General features: G+C 43.8%; 1 protein-coding gene across 1 annotated transcript in view; it reads right to left on the bottom strand.

Moving 5' to 3' along the window:
• Window positions 1-296: 296 nt before the first annotated feature.
• E2F7 (E2F transcription factor 7) overlaps window positions 297-16,113 on the bottom strand; it is a 38,977-nt gene continuing 23,160 nt past the window's right edge. Inside the window, exons 8-13 of the mRNA XM_040233845.1 lie at window positions 12,827-13,012; window positions 12,304-12,376; window positions 9,675-10,179; window positions 7,567-7,822; window positions 4,958-5,367; window positions 297-3,352 (exon numbers count right to left, since the gene is read on the bottom strand). Of these exons, the coding sequence (XP_040089779.1) occupies window positions 3,176-3,352; window positions 4,958-5,367; window positions 7,567-7,822; window positions 9,675-10,179; window positions 12,304-12,376; window positions 12,827-13,012 (1,607 nt within the window). The 3' untranslated portion in view covers window positions 297-3,175. The remainder of the gene's footprint in view (window positions 3,353-4,957; window positions 5,368-7,566; window positions 7,823-9,674; window positions 10,180-12,303; window positions 12,377-12,826; window positions 13,013-16,113) is intronic.

The following is a 16,113-nucleotide window of genomic DNA, read 5'->3' as shown; positions in this document are numbered from 1 at the left end:
CCATGGAATCTGGCTTTGAACAATGGGTGAGCATTTGCTAGACTAAGAACCATTTAACCTAAGAGAGATCATGAGAAGCCAGGGAGGTGATCTTACTGGTGATTCTTATATTGGTTAAGCCTCACATCATCTGGAAACTTCAAACCCACAGTGATTCTACCTCTGGTAGAAATGAAAACCTCAACAGCAGAGTCCCTCAACCTGCCCAAGCTCCCACATGATTCTGCTACTGTAAGTTTTGGCATTTGGAAACCATCAGAAGGGCTCAGGAAAAAGACGTGACTTGGGTTTATGAAGGTCTGGTTGGCAATTTTGTAACAGTGAATGGTTTTACCATGAAATCAGTATCTACAGAAAGCTCACCGACAAATACAACCAACACCTCTTGTTAAAGTGAATTAATTTTTATTGATATTTTATAAAGCTTAATACTTTGCTAAAAGAAAAAACTAAAAGAAAAAATTATATAGATAATATAGCTATTAGAAGAAAGAGCAGAGCTACATAATACAAAAAAAGCAGTAAGCAGCAATAAAATAGCTACACAAAACTAGCAGTGCAATAAAATAAAGCAGAAAGCAGCTTTACACTGGGAAAAAAAAACGTTATTTAAATACAGAAATAGCACCTTACAAAAAGGAATTGAGAAATGTAAACTTGGTAGGTAGATTCAAGTATAAAAGTTATACCCCCAACTCTCGTACCAGAATGAAAGGGTTTCACAAACCCTGGACAGTGTAGGGCACACACACCTCCCTCAGTGCTGACTCAAAGCTGCATTTCCTTAGCAGGATCACGGACAATCATGTTTTTTTTTTTTCTTTTACGAAATTATACAATGATAGACTCAAGATTGCCACCGTGGCTTCTTCACCACCCCTAATATCCAAGTCTAGCTCAGCTACTCCACTACCATCAGCTGCTCTGTAACAGACAGATTCATATTCTGAGAGAATTACCACTACATTATTATTTCTACACATCACGGAGCTGCATGAAGAAGTGGGTACTGAATACAAAAGGAAGCTGCTCTTGGTTTTTCTATCGCTAAGTATGGTCACAGACTCATAATCTCATTTATGGGTTTGTTAACACTCCTCAAGAACCGTAAATCTTCTGAGGTTTATATGGTCATACCAAGAACAGAATTAAAAAAAGGATTAAGAAGTTAAAGTGGCAGGCATCCAAGAACAGCGGGGAAAATCAGTCCGTATTTTCATCTAAATGTAGCCCTCTCTAGTGAAAATGTTTTGTGGACGATCGGAAGCATGATGTATTTAAAATGTATATATCCTATGTGGATTTCTATGGCGTGTGTCTTGCAATCTACTTGAAAGAGGCATATTTTTGTTTCGATAGGAAATCCATCATATTTCTTCAGGGTAATCATTACCATACAATTAGACTAGAAGAAGATGAGAACCGGACTTTTTATCTGTTTAACTCTAGAGAAGACTGTGAAAGGGGGGGGGGAACCATCTTGTAAACTTTAAAAGTTTAGTGTTGATAAAAATTTTATATAATAGCAAAGTTATTTGATCTGGCTACCTACCTCAAGTTTTCAACGATCTCGTGGGGGTGATCAGGCTAATACCATCCTGTAGTTAATATAAAGCTACTTTATCAGACTCCCAGAGTCTCTTAAATTAATATTTTCATTCTTTCAGATAACATTTTGGGTCCAAAAATAAAAATAAAATGCTACACCAAGATTCCAAATTTTAAAGGTTTAAAGAAGGAGAAAGGAATAAAGAAGGAGGGAAAGAAGGAAAGGAGGGGAAGATGAAGGGGGAGAGGGAGGCAGGGTTGTGGGGGGAGGAGGAAGCCATCTGTTCTGAAGAGACCATGAGGTAAATATCAACACATCTAGGCAGCAAAGATCTAGTTTGGCTACTTAATGAAACCCTCAAGGAACACAGTTTAACAAAGGGATACTGATAAGTCTCTAGAATTGCATTTATGCTAGAACAACGACCCCTGCACTCTCTGTTCTCATTTTGCAGAACTTCTATGAAAAAATCACTCTGGTTTGAATACTTTGGGATTCTAAACATAATGTGTCTGTTTTCCCTCTTACTCTTCCCAACATGAAGAAAAAAAGTAAAAAAAAAAAAAAAAGCATCATCTATTGTCCTATATCAATCTTTACATTGTCATTCTTCAGAATTCTACTAAAACATCCCAACTAGGTCTCAATTTTCTGTAGAATTGCTTTCTACCATCCTGATTTATTCAATAAAAAAGCAATTGCTAGAAGACATCCCATACCTGACACTCTACAGTCAACATTTAAATAAAAAACCACCAGGGCCTGCAGGGAAGGGAAATGAACATGGTAGGTTTTTTTTTGTTTTTGTTTTTTAACAAATGATCAGTAAAACCTCACTGTTCACACAGTTACTGAGTAGCAGCTATCTGGCTGCTAGAGTCCATCTTCATTCTCACGCCCAGGTTGGGTTAGCACAGTTCATCATAGCAAGGTGTGTTATTCACAGTTATTTTGGTCTTGACAGTCCGTCATGTATATATATTTATCCACATTATTACTAGGTTGTAAAGTAAGTGCAGGGCAAATTATAGGAAAAAAGTACAAACATTCAAGTCGTCATACCCTGAAAAATATGTGTTTTGCTGTCGTTGTAAACTTTTTTGCACTAAATCCCACTTCATGAACAAAATAAATAATACCATAGGATTCACAACTGAAGCTGGCTTCCTGATGAAGCCGAAGGAAGCAGTAGCTTTTTTAAACTGCAGAAAGGAAGTTTCTCTCACCACAGATCTACTTAATACACATCAAGAACATTCACCCCACTTAAGTGCTAGACGCGCCCCTCCCCTTTAGAAAAACCGCAAGGTTCCAGGAGGCTATTCAGATTTCCTTCCAGCAATAAGATGATTCCTAAATGAAAATGACGGAAGTCAGCTGATGCTTCCACTGTGATACCACGTAGAGTCGGACCCTAACTGGTATGAAATGCCCAATTAGGAACAATTACTTGCAGGAATATAGATGCTTCACGCGGATAGAGAGTTAGCATTAGAACCAGGGATGCAGGGGAGAGGAAGGATGCATGCTGAAGGCCAGATGGTTTGCATGCTGGTTTCGGTTCAGTGTTAGATATGACAAAGGGAAATTCGGGTGCCTGGATCCTCACCTCTGCTGGGCAAAGCATCAGGCCAGTCGGCCCCCCCCGCTGGGGATTTCCAGTCTCCTCTGCGCTGAGCTGGAGCTTCGTGACGGATTCCTTTCTTTTCTCCTGAGGACACGGTCCCCGAGGCTGCCAGGCGTCTTGAAAAACGTCTCTTGGTGTGTGCACCGGATGTTCTTGGGGGTCACTGGAACTGGAGACTGAAATAGGAAAAAGAAAAGTACCTAAGAACAGAAGTGACCTCACACGGTCTCAGGTCTCTGAACCGGAAGCCCCCTCCTGACCTGTGTGGCTGTGATCCCCATGCAGGCGTTCCATCCCCTTTGATTTTCTGTCATTCACCCAATGTGTCTCCTTCACAACACTCATCGCAGCTGGAAATGAGCTGATTTACTTTGTGTGCAGGAAGGTGGCCTAGCGAAGCAGTCACAAGCAGCTGGAGCCAGGGTCTGGGCTCTGCCATAGCTAGCTGTGTGACCTTGGGCAAATTACTTAGCCAGTCCGTCCCTCAGTTTCCTCATCCAAAGACATGGATGACCAAAGTACTGAATTGACAGGACTGTGAGACTTAAGTGAGAGAATATTATTAAAGCGCTTTAGACCATCCCTGGCAAGTAGTACGTGTATATGTCTTTGCTCTTTTTGTTTACTTGCTAATATTTATCTTCTCATGTTAAACATTTACCCCTTTAACATGCCCCCAAAGGGCAGGAACCATTATCTTATTTACCAGTATCTTTACTGCCTAGGTCAGCGCCTAACACATAACCGATCATCAAAATGCATATGCAATCACCTTGTTTAAAACCATGTTTACTTCAATGTCTAGCAAACTTTTGAGATTCGGATTAACTGTCTAAAAATAGTTGTGGCCATAGCATTACCCTTTCTCTGGGAGAGAAAGTAATTATTCTGAACAATGCCTAATGCAAAACAGGAATTCAACAAATGCCTATTGACGGAACTACAGATGGAGTTGGGGGGACTGAATAAAGTACTGATTAATTTATACTGATTACAGACATTTACATATGTACATCTGTGTATATTTTGTGTGTGTGTATGTGTGTGTGTGTGTATATATATATACACATACTCCCACACACACATCATGGAAACAATGGATATGTATTAATATATCCACTGCCTCCTAAACAATGCAGTTTAAGAAATGATAGATGTTAACAATCTTTGAGCTATTATGAAGAGTTTCATTTCCCTTGACTATTTCTAGAGCTGCACAACTAAAATTCAGGATGGTCTCCTTTATTGACCTAAGGAAATGAGAGCTTGGAAAAATCACCTGAATAGTCAGCATGCATCAAAAATCCCCCTGAACGATGAAGTCCCTTCTGATTCTAAGAAAGCCAGATTGACACCTAAAACTATTTTTGCTTTCAAAGTACAGGATCTCCCCTTTCAGTCTCACTACTTAATGAAATGAGCAGATGCCTCTGGGTCTAGAATAGATGTTAGCTAGAATCTGGTGTTGGATCCCCATCTGAAAGTTCTTTGACTAAGGTCTGATTGTGTTTGTGCTAAGTGGCTTCGGTCGTGTCTGACTCTTTGCGACGGCATGGACTGCAGCCTGGCAGGCTCCTCCGTCCATGGAATTTCCCAGGCGAGAGTACTGGAGCAGGTTGCCGTTGCCTCCTCCAGGGGATCTTCCCCACCCAGAGATTGAACCTGCGTCTCACAGCTCCTGCACTGGTGCCACCTGGGAAGCCTGATGCGAGGCAAGCAAACCCCATCACGCCTTGGTGCGCTGTCCATGCGCCAGGCTAACGTGGACCCTTAGGACTCACCTGTTGTAGTTTTACCGTGGAGGCTGGGTGACCTCCATAAGCGGGGGATCCAGGCTGGACGCTGCCATGGGACCTTGACATCACCGGACTCAGGTGAAGTGAGCATGGACCCTGAAGCTGAGGGTCCGTGGAGGGGAGTGTGGACGACTTTGGATTAACCAGGGCGGCAGGGCCGATGAGAAGATGAGGTGTTGATCCGAGGCTAGTCAAGCCAAAATTCACAGGTCCCGCGTTCGGGAGAGGGCTGGGAGCAGAGGACACCGGCCTGGGCATCGTGGGGGAGTAGAGAACAGGAAAAGCACCGAGAGGTGGCGAGGGCAAGACCATGCAAGGAACGCTGAGTGGGGGCAGCGGACCCACAGCATGGGGGCTCTGACTGCCAGATAGGAGCACACTGAAACCATTTAATCCTGCAACACAAGCAGGGCAAGGTGAAGTCAGCGCAGAGCGAAGGTGCCATCCAAGCGCCTACATTCAGGGCCTGCTAAAGTGGCAGGCCGCAGTAAATTACCCACCTGCAGACCAGGCCACCCGCTCTGTGCTCTTCCAGCAGCCCCACACTTCCTTGCCACAACGGCCACCTCCCCGTTTCCACCTTTACTCGTGTGAAAATTTGGTGGATGCTCACGTCTCCCAAGAGAGTTTATTAGCATGAGCTCCACTGAACTCAAACTGAGGAGAAAAGTGAACATGGATGGGAAAAACAATATCTTTCTTTTGATCAACTTCTAACTGAAATTTATATTTCCCTCAATTAAGATCACAGGCAACAAATCACAACTGAATGAGCAGTACCTTGACAATGTCACTGGTAAAAAGCACAGGTGTATTCATATACTCTTACCTTGATGATGGATTTCTTGAGTCTAAAGCTCCCCACAAGTTATGGGAGGCTTGGCAGATCTTACTACTATAATTTATTTATTTATTTATTTTGTATTTCTTTTAATTAATTAATTAATTAATTTTTATTTTACTTTACAATTCTGTATTGGTTTTGCCATACATTGACATGAATCCACCACGGGTGTACATGTGTTCCCAAACATGAACCCCCCTCCCACCCCCCTCCCCACATCATCTCTCTGGGTCATCCCCGTGTACCAGCCCCAAGCATGCCGTGTCCTGCATCGGACATAGACTGGCGATTCGATTCTTACATGATATTATACATGTTTCAATGCCATTCTCCCAAATCATCTCACCCTCTCCCTCTGAGTTCAAAAGTCCGCTATACACATCTGTGTCTTTTTTGCTGTCCTGCATACAGGGTCATCATTGCCATCTTTCTAAGTTCCATATATATGTGTTAGTATACTGTATTGGTGTTTTTCTTTCTGGCTTACTTCACTCTGCATAATTGGCTCCAGTTTCATCCATCTCATCAGAACTGATTCAAATGTATTCTTTTTAACGGCTGAGTAATACTCCATTGTGTATATGTACCACAGCTTTCTTATCCATTCATCTCCTGATGGACATCTAGGTTGTTTCCATGTCCTGGCTATTATAAACAGTGCTGCAATGAACATTGGGGTACATTATTTAAAATAATTCTCCTAGCTGGATTTCGATGTAATTTGCGTCTTTTGTAATCCTATGTATTTAATTTTCTGCATTTGTAAACAACCTAAGGAAGAGTCCACAGGCATCATCATAGTGTCCAAGGACCCATGGCCCAGAAAAAGCTACTGATCCCTTTGCTGGACAGACATTTTCATTCTGAAGAAGCTGGGTCTGTTTTTTGTTTATTAATGTATCAGTAACACTATCATGCTCAGGTGAAGCTCTCGCAAAATACTGGCTAAAGGAATAAAGACTGTGTTCTAGATCAATGAATAGTAATAGATACCCACCTAACCTGCAACAGGAATGAGAAACTGAAGAAAATAACTTTAAGTCTCTTTGTATCAAGAGCAGCTTCATGTACACAGTGCATATTTAAAACAATTAGGTAGCTGTTATATTTCAGCTCTATTTCAAGAGAGCATTTACTGAGTCCTCTAAGTGTCAGGCACTATTATTCTAAGTGCGCCGGAGGTATTAGCTTATTAAACTTAATCTTGTTTTCATAGCACCCCCAAGAAGCAGGTGCTCTTATTATTGCTGTTTTACCAATTCTGGAGGGCTAGATACTTAAGTCCACGCAGATCAGCAGTGGTTTTAATGTCCACCCCCCTCACTCCAGTCCTGGCACTCAACCACAAGGACACATCAGCACTTGGGGATATTTAAGCGGTCAGCGTGTGAGCCGCACGTGGTGGCCAAGAGGTTCATATTGTGAAACTGAACCAATGTCAGACTCAGCTGACTTATAAAAACAGAAACGTCATTTGAATATTTGTGCTTTTTTTTTTTTACCACGGAAAACTGAATGCGTTAAAAATAAATTACCTGCCCTAATGACTTTCTCATTATCTGTGAGGTTGGTGAAAGTGAAAGCAGCCTGCATCTTCATTTCATTGATGAAGAAAGCCAGGGGCTGGATTGAAATGACTCAGAAACAGCTCCTCAAGACATCAGTGTGGTTACATGATGTACAGAAAAATGCACACATGCAATGTATAATCCGAGCACCCCAAAGGACTTGAAGGCGTGATACCTCTTACCTGCTGGAGACTGCACATAAAGGTATTGCAGCGGAGACGGCTCTTTGGTGCTCTCGTTTTCCTTTGAAGGCTTTTCTATCTCTGTATTTCTAGAAGGATTTCCCCACTCAGAAGAGACGAAGCCGTTTGTGGTAGCCTTTCCCGAAACTGCTTTTGCAGCCGAGAGTTGCCCGTTCATGTGAGTGTCTTCATGGGGTGCAGATCTTCTGTTTTCTGAGGTCTTGGGAGAGGCGATGTCTGTGGAGTCTGAAGGTTTCTAAGCACAACCCAACCAGGAACAGAAAGCAAATCAAATTCCCAGCAGTGAATCATAATAACGGTTTTCTCCAAATAGCTAACCCATAAAATGAAAAGGTCAGGCACCACTGTGTGCCACCCTGATTTGTGTATGTCTGTCATTTCTGTCATAATTAGAGGAATGGTCTGAAGATCAATGTCATGACACGGCTTCTGTAGGCTTAAGATTTCTTAAGCATAGAAATGATGGAGATTTTAATAATGGGTAAGTGAGCATGGTGTTTAGAAGGCGAAATAAATTACTGAGTTGAAATACACAAAGGGTGTTGATGCTGTAGGCTTTTAGGGGCTGGATAAGAATTGCAGGGCTGACCCAAAGCCGTCCTGTTTATCTGAGACATACATATATAGACATGCCAGTCAGTCTTTCCCTGCTGTTCTGCAGCCACAGGCTATATACAAAACTAGAAAAATTCATTCTGGCAAGAGGAACGCTTGGAGGAGGAAGGGTCTTAATTAAGGGACTGATGTCCATGAAGTGTGCTTTGTGGACCCCCTACAAATGGCTGCGATGACAGTGCTTCTGCTCTCTGAGAGTTTTACTGGTCATATTGCATTAGCCTCCAAAAGGCCACTAAGCAGGGGATGCAGACAGCTCAGAGTTTTGTTCTTTTATTCTAGAAAGATGGGCTCTCTGAGTAGTGGCATGCGCACTGACGCAAACACGGAGCCAGTGGCAGCCTATTCCTGACCTGGACCTCAGGAGTGTCCTGGAGTAGATGACTATTTCATTGACGTGTTAAAAAAAAATAAGGCAAAACAGACTGGGAAAGGATATACAAACGTGTTAACAGTGAATGCTTCTTCTTTTTTTTTTCTTTATACTTTTTAGCATTTTATGCTAAGTGTGATTTTTCTAAAAATTACTTTTATTACAGGATTACTTTATGGCCAGGGTTTCCCTGATAGCTCAGTTGGTAAAGAATCCGCCCGCAATGCAGGAGACCCTGGTTTGATTTCTGAGTTGGGAAGATTCGCTGGAGAAAGGATAGGCTACCTACTCCAGTATTCCTGGATTTCCCTTGTGGCCCAGCTGGTAAAGAATCCACCTGCAATGCGGGAGACTATTTCTGGGGGCTCCAAAATCACTGCAGGTGGTAACTGTAGCCATGAAATTAAAAGATGCTTGCTCTTTGGATAAAAAGCTATGACCAACCTAGATAGCATATTCAACAGCAGAGATATTACTTTGCTGACAAAGGTCCGTCTAGTCAAGGCTATGGTTTTTCCAGTGGTCATGTATGGATGTGAGAGTTGGACTATAAAGAAAGCTGAGAGCCAAAGAATTGATGCTTTTGAACTGTGGTGTTGGAGAAGACTCTTGAGAGTCCCTTGGACTGCAGGGAGATCAAACCAGTCCATCCTAAAGGAGATCAGCTGTGAATATTCATTGGAAGGACTGATGCTGAAGCTGAAACTCCAATACCTTGGCCACCTGATGAGAAGAACTGACTCACTGAAAAGACCCTGATGCTGGGAAAGATTGAAGGCAGGAGAAGGGGACAACAGAGGATGAGATGGCTGGATGGCATCACCAACTTGATGGACATGAACAAGCTCTGGGAGTTGGTGATGGGCAGGGAAGCCTGGGGTGCTGCAGTCCATGGGGTCACAAAGAGTTGGACATGACCAAGCAACTGAACTGAACTTTATGGCCAGGTTACTTGGAAGAGGCAGGCCTGAGCTTAATTATAAAACTGATACAGGCACCACTTCCTATTCCAGACTCAGTAGCTTGTGACCATCTGCACATCTCAGTTAGGAAGAAACCGGGTCAACGGGCTGTCAGTTGGCATCTGCCGCCCACTCACCTTGGGCATGACGAGGGAGAGGGGACCGTCCTCGTGGTCCCTGCTTTGTCTCTTGGTGGCTGGCTCCTCCTCCACCTGCGGCCTCCTCTCCTTGCTCAGGCGCTTCTGACCTGAGGGCATGGAGGGCTGCTCTGCTGCGGTGACCTCAGAGCCTCCACCGCCACATCCTGATCCCGAGCCCGACCCCGGAGATGGTCCCTCCTGCAGGCCCCTGCACAGCATGAACAGAGGGGCGGGCGGCACGTACAGCAGGGGCCGGGCAGCTGCCAGGGCCGGCGGCTGGTGCTCCGCGTCCAGCGCCGTGGAGGCCAGGGAGACGCCTCCTTGGCCATTCATACCACTCTGAGCGGGCAAGGCCTTCAAGTCTGTTTGGGCCACAGAGAGGACTTGGTGTGACAAGGGGCTAACACGGTATTCTGAGTCAACGGACGGGCTGCGGAGAGGAGCTGCGGGGTCCAGGCTGCTCGACGGAGGCGTCACACTCTGACTGGCAAAAGCTACCACCCTGTAATGAAAGGAACAGAGCGGGGCCATGCAGTTGCCACAGTCTACTGACCTCCAGCTCTGCTTTCCTAGAGAGATGAGCCAAACAGGACTGAGGGCACACTGCTCACTCCTGCTACTTTAAACATTTTTATGAATTTGGCTGCACTGGGTCTTAGTTGCGGTCTCTCCCGTATGTGGTTGGCAGGTTTACTTGCTCCCCGGCATGTAAGATCTTAGTGGGGATCTTACTTCCCCGACTAGGGATTGAACCCTTGTCCTCTGCAATGCAAGGCAGACTCTCAACCACTAGACCACCAGGGAAGTCCCCCACTCCCGCTCTTAAAGCGGGCTCCCTGAGATCATGAGCTAACCCCAGAAGCAGACGACCACGTATTACAACCTGGATGGGTGCTTTGCAATGGGAGGGAGGCTTTCAGAGGCTCCCCTCCGCCTCTCCCACAGCCAGTAGCCATTAGCTGCCCAGCAAGTACCCCTTCCCAGGCACACAGATGCTATAAGGACCAGCAGAGTATGGTAATAATTTTACCTCATTCTTTAACACGAGCTACTCTCAGCCCCCTCCCCCACCACGAGGGAGGGACACTGGAGCCCAGAGGCTCATCCAACTACGGAAGGCCACCCAGTGGGGTCTGCACATGGAATCCCTGAGAGATGTTGGGCAGATAACAGAGACAGGCCAGATGCTGATTTAAAGGGCACATCTTGTTTATCTCACGTTCACTGTGAGATAAATGAAGTAAGCAGTGAGTGGGGAAGTAAAGTATTTACAAAATTATTCTCTGTCGTTCTCGTCCCATTCCACTCTGTATTACTACAGGATTTTCAAGCAGCACACATTCAAATTGGGCTTCCTGGCGAGCTCAGCTGCTAAAGAATCTACCTGCCAATGGAGGAGACCCCATTCGATTCCTGGGTCGGCAAGCTCCCCTGGAGAAGGGAGAGCCTACCCACTCAAGTATTCTTGGGCTTCCCTGGTGGCTCAGACGGTAAAGAATCTGCAATTCAGGAGACCTGGGTTCGATCCCTGGGTTGGGAAGATCTCCTGGAGGAGGGCATGGCAACCCACTCCAGTATTCTTGCCTGGAGAATCCCCATGGACGGAGGAGTCTGGCGGGCTGCAGTCCATGGGGTCACAAAAAGTCAGATATGACTGAATGACTAAGCACAGCACAGCACACATTCAAATTAAGTTGTGCTGACTCACTGTCTTATACTGATTCGCATTTCTTTCCATCGCCGGTGGACACGGCTTGGACCAGCACCACAGCAGAGCAGAAAGACGGAATGCTCTATTCTGTGACGCCCTAGTCTGCAGTCCTTCTCTAATTCCAACCCTACCTGCTCAAAGCAGCCTGAACGGTCTCCAGTGACTCTACAGGAACCCTTTACTGTCCATTTGATAAATGTAAACTCTACGACTTGGCTTTCAAAGCATTCTGCCAACTTGACCTACTCACCTCCAAAACGCCAAGCTCTTCCTCTATCTTATTTGGACAAATCACTATGGCTTACTTCCCATCTACTCCCTGACTCTGGCTCAACAGTCTTTTTCCTCCCTTGTCTGTCATGATAAACCTCTTCTGTTCTCTCTTCAGCATTTCCTCTGTTTCCTCTGGTAATATGTGATTTCCTTCAAAATCAAACCCCAAATCTGATTCAGATAGTGTAGTTTCTTTCACTTATTAATTTTGTGACTTTGGGCGAGTTACTTAACCTCTCAGGATTTCAGTTGCCTCCCTGTAAATTAGGATAATAGCACCAAGCTCAAAAGGTTGTTGTTATACTTAGATGAGATAATACACGTACAACTTTAAGAATAGTACCTGGTAGTTCATAAATGACGTTAGGATAATGACAAAGTGATTCATGGGACTATGATATGTCATTTCTCTGTCACATTAGTAGTGATTTGTCTTTTTATTTTTCCTTGTAAGCTTTCATAAAAATTTTCAATTTTGGGTCCCAGATGCCAAATCCTGCACAGTGTTGGGCACAAGGGGGAAACTTACAAAATTCTTAATAAACAAATGGCTGATTTTTTGAGCAGGACTGCAACACTTTACCCTTTGATGGGTGGTATTTCAATTCAGTCACAGTTAAAACTAGGACAGAAACTACTTACTCTGAGTTGTCTTCCATCTTCTGTCTGGAGACAGCTGCCAGACTTCCAATTTCCAAGGAGTAGATTCCTGATCCTAAAAAGGAAGACAAAGTTCTAACAAATACAGCAAGGGACTTATAACAGCAGTTCTATACAGCAGGATTCATTATTCACAGCTCAAGGATTTTAAGACTATCTCAAATCCATCCTGGTTTTGATTGGGAGAGAGACATGTCCAGAAGCTAGCTGTAAGTGGTGAATGGGGGTCTCATTGAAAATTAGTAAGAAAACAAAACAAAGCAAGTATTGCTTTATAAACCTGATGAATTGCTGAGATGCATCAAACAGGTCATATGGCAAACCAAGTAATCTTCAATCTTCAAGGCCAACGAGAATCAATTTCAGGTTGTGGGCCATGTTTATACCCTGTGAAGTCACCATCTCATGCAGAGCCTACAGTCAGCCCACTTTAAAACGTCAGTGTACAGGTAGGGCTACCGTTACATGGTGACTGATAGACTGTGGGTTAAGTAGAGGCAGATACCTTGTTTTTGTCTGTAAGGGCTGCTGGGTTCTGAGTTCACTTTCCTCTGTATCTTCTCGGAAGCCTGCTCTGAGTTAAAAGAGCTGTGTCGAGCAAGCTTCTGTTTTGCACAGAACTGAACGTGGCCGTATATTTCTTTTTTCAATTCTGGTAGGACAGGTGTAGAAACATCCACGAGATCGTCATCTAAATAAATAAGAGAGCTGGTAGTGTTGTTATACAGCTACATTTCAGGGTAATTGCAGCCTTTTTAAGATATGGCTTTGAGAACCTCTCATTGTAATGGAGCTACCTATAAATTAAAAATGAAGACAAAGGAATTTCATGAGCCTTGTCTCAAACCCCAATTTCTTTCAGTGTACTAATCTTTTAAAAAAGTAAATTTAAAGACTGAATCCATATATATTCTAAAATTATCTAAACTGTAACGAAAGTAGAGCAGGATGTTCCATAACCCAAATTAGAATGGACCTGACATTTCAAATGCTTTCTTTGGGCAGAGATATCAAAGGAAAACCTAATCGTACTCAGCCCAACATGAATATTTAGAGATTTTAACATTAATTGAGATCAGCCTCTTATGCCACAGTCCCAGGGCAATGGGTATAAGAATCTCTATTTTCCTATTATTATGCTTTATTATTTCTTTCCTATGCAGCAGGAAGCTCAGTTACTAAGTGACCAAAGGCATAAGGTCAGCAGACACCTCATGGTTGAAATGCTGCAGAACAGTGAGGGTATTAGAAGACGGGGCCTTGAGGCCAATTTTATGCTTAAATAAGCCTCTGTGAAATCAGGACAGAAATCTCTATATAGAACCAGGTCTATGTTCTATAAAGAAACACTTACCATTGTTCAGACAGTCATTCCTACCCTGCTCATCTGTGCTATTTTTTTTAAGTTCAAGGGATGCACATTTTAATGATAAGACCAATTTAATAAACTGAAAGGCCCAGCTAGACTTACATTTTCTAAAATACACAAATATTGAAAAAGAAAACCACCTATGGTTTTGTCTCATAATAAAAACCCAACAAATTCTCTCTTTAGAAAATCAGAAGTTATAGAATCAACTAGAAGAAAGAAGAAAGTGGGTCAAGACAGTATTATTTATCCTCCTTCCTGAAAGCAATAAAGTATTGAACTAAGTATATAAAATCATGGTTCTCAAGATACTGGACACCACGGCATGAAGGATGGTGGTCCACCAGGGACAGGACCTGAGAAGAGGTAAGCTCTGATTAGCCCAGCTTATTGCCTGGATAACATTTCCAGGTCAGGGGGCAGAGAAGGACCTCTAGGCAGAGCCTGCAAGTCTCCTTAACCTGGGGATGGAGCTGGGAGACCTGGAAAGCCAAGGTAGTTAGCGCTTGTGGGGCAGGATACTGACGAGCACAGCCATGCAGAAGGAATGCTGGAGCCTGCAGAGGGGCCCCCTGGAGTAGAGCTGTCCTTCAGCAGTCACAGGAGAGCGGTTTCAAGTCCCCACATGGATAGTTGAGCATCTCATATGCTCAAGACTCCTATAAAAAATGGCGTAGATTTAATCCTGTGTAGATACTGGAGTAAACATTTGTAGGCACTATACACTAAATCATCTCTAGATTACTATAGTACCTAATACAATGTAAATGCTATCTCAGTAGTTGCCAGTGTGCAGCAAATTTTGAGTTTTGATTTCTGAAACTTTCTGTATTTAAAAAAAAAATACTTTCGATCCATCATTGGTTGACGCTACAGATGTGGAACCTGCAGAGTCAAAGGGCTGACTGTATTCAGTGGAGTACTCATGCATGGGCGGAAACTACCCAAGGCCAAGGAAAGGGCCCTCAAAAGGAGTAGCAGAACAGTGTCTGCACTCAGACAGGGCTGAGAATAGTGCTGACTGCCAATAGTTGCAGTGGGAAAAAAATCTCATACGTCATGGTCTTTGGTTAGAATGCTAAAGAGGGTGTTGCCTCAGTAGTGGGGACAGTGTACTCAAGACTAATTGCTGATAGGGTGGGTTCTGCCTGCTGGGGCTGCTAAGTCGCTTTAGTCGTGTCCAACTCTGTATGACCCCATAGACGGCAGCCCACCAGGCTCCCCCGTCCCTGGGATTCTCCAGGCAAGAACACTGGAGTGGGTTGCCATTTCCTTCTCCAATGCATGAAAGTGAAAAGTGAAAGTGAAGTCGCTCAGTCGTGTCCGACTCTTTGTGACCCCATGGACTGCAGCCTACCAGTCTCCTCCATCCATGGGATTTTCCAGGCAAGAGTACTGGAGTGGGGTGCCATTCTGCCTAACAAATCTTAAAAGCAAGAGCCAAAAGGATAACTGTTTCCAAGTAACTTTGCTGTATCAGAGAACAAAGCTCAAGAACATTTTTAGGAAGAGAGAATTATTTAGCACATAACAATTTATAATTCTCAGTGTACATATAATGGCATACAATTGGGCTTCCCAGGTGGTTCGAGGGTAAAGAACCAACCTGCCAACGCAGGAGACATAAAAGATGCGTGTTCCATCCTGGGGTTGGGAAGGTCCCCTGGAGGAGGGCATGTACTCTTGCCTAGAGAATCCCATGGACAGAGGAGCCCAGCGGGTGCAGTCCACAGGGTTGTGCAGAGTTGGACACGACTGAAGCAACTTAGCACACACGCCTGGCATACAGTCAAAAATTATGTTATACACAAAGAAGCAGGGAAATATAACCCACAATGAGCAGAAAAATGAGTTGAAATGGACCTCAAAGTGACATAGATGATAGAATTAGTAGACAAACACATTAAAATAGATATTACGATTGTATTCCATAAATTCAAGAAATTGAACATGTTAAGTGGAGACATTGAAACTATAAAGGCCCAGGATTCCCTGGTGGTCCAGTGGTTAAAATTCCACCTTGCAATGCCAGGGACACTGGTTAGAGCCCTGGGCTGGGAAGATCCCGCATGCCACAGAGCAACTAAGTCCTATGCGCCACAACTACTGAGCCTGCGCACCCTAGAGCCCACATTCTGCAACAAGAAGCCACTGCAGTGAAGACCCAGCACAGCCACAGAACAAAATATTTTAAAAAATTTATAAAGGTCCAAGTCAAGCTTCTAGCAATTAAAACGACAATGTTGAAGATGGAAAAACACCGTGGATGAAATGCATGGCACTTTAGAAAAAAATTCATGCATGCAGAAAAAAAACCTGTGAACTTAAAGAGCAATAAACACTATCCAAAGTGACAGAAAAGAGACAAAGAAATGAACAAAACATCAGTGAACTGTAGGACCACTTCAAACCGCCAACCATGA

The sequence above is a fragment of the Oryx dammah genome, unplaced genomic scaffold (assembly GCF_014754425.2).
Source record: "Oryx dammah isolate SB20612 unplaced genomic scaffold, SCBI_Odam_1.1 HiC_scaffold_29, whole genome shotgun sequence".
NCBI lineage: Eukaryota > Metazoa > Chordata > Mammalia > Artiodactyla > Bovidae > Oryx > Oryx dammah.
This window is presented reverse-complemented; position numbering and strand designations above follow the sequence as displayed.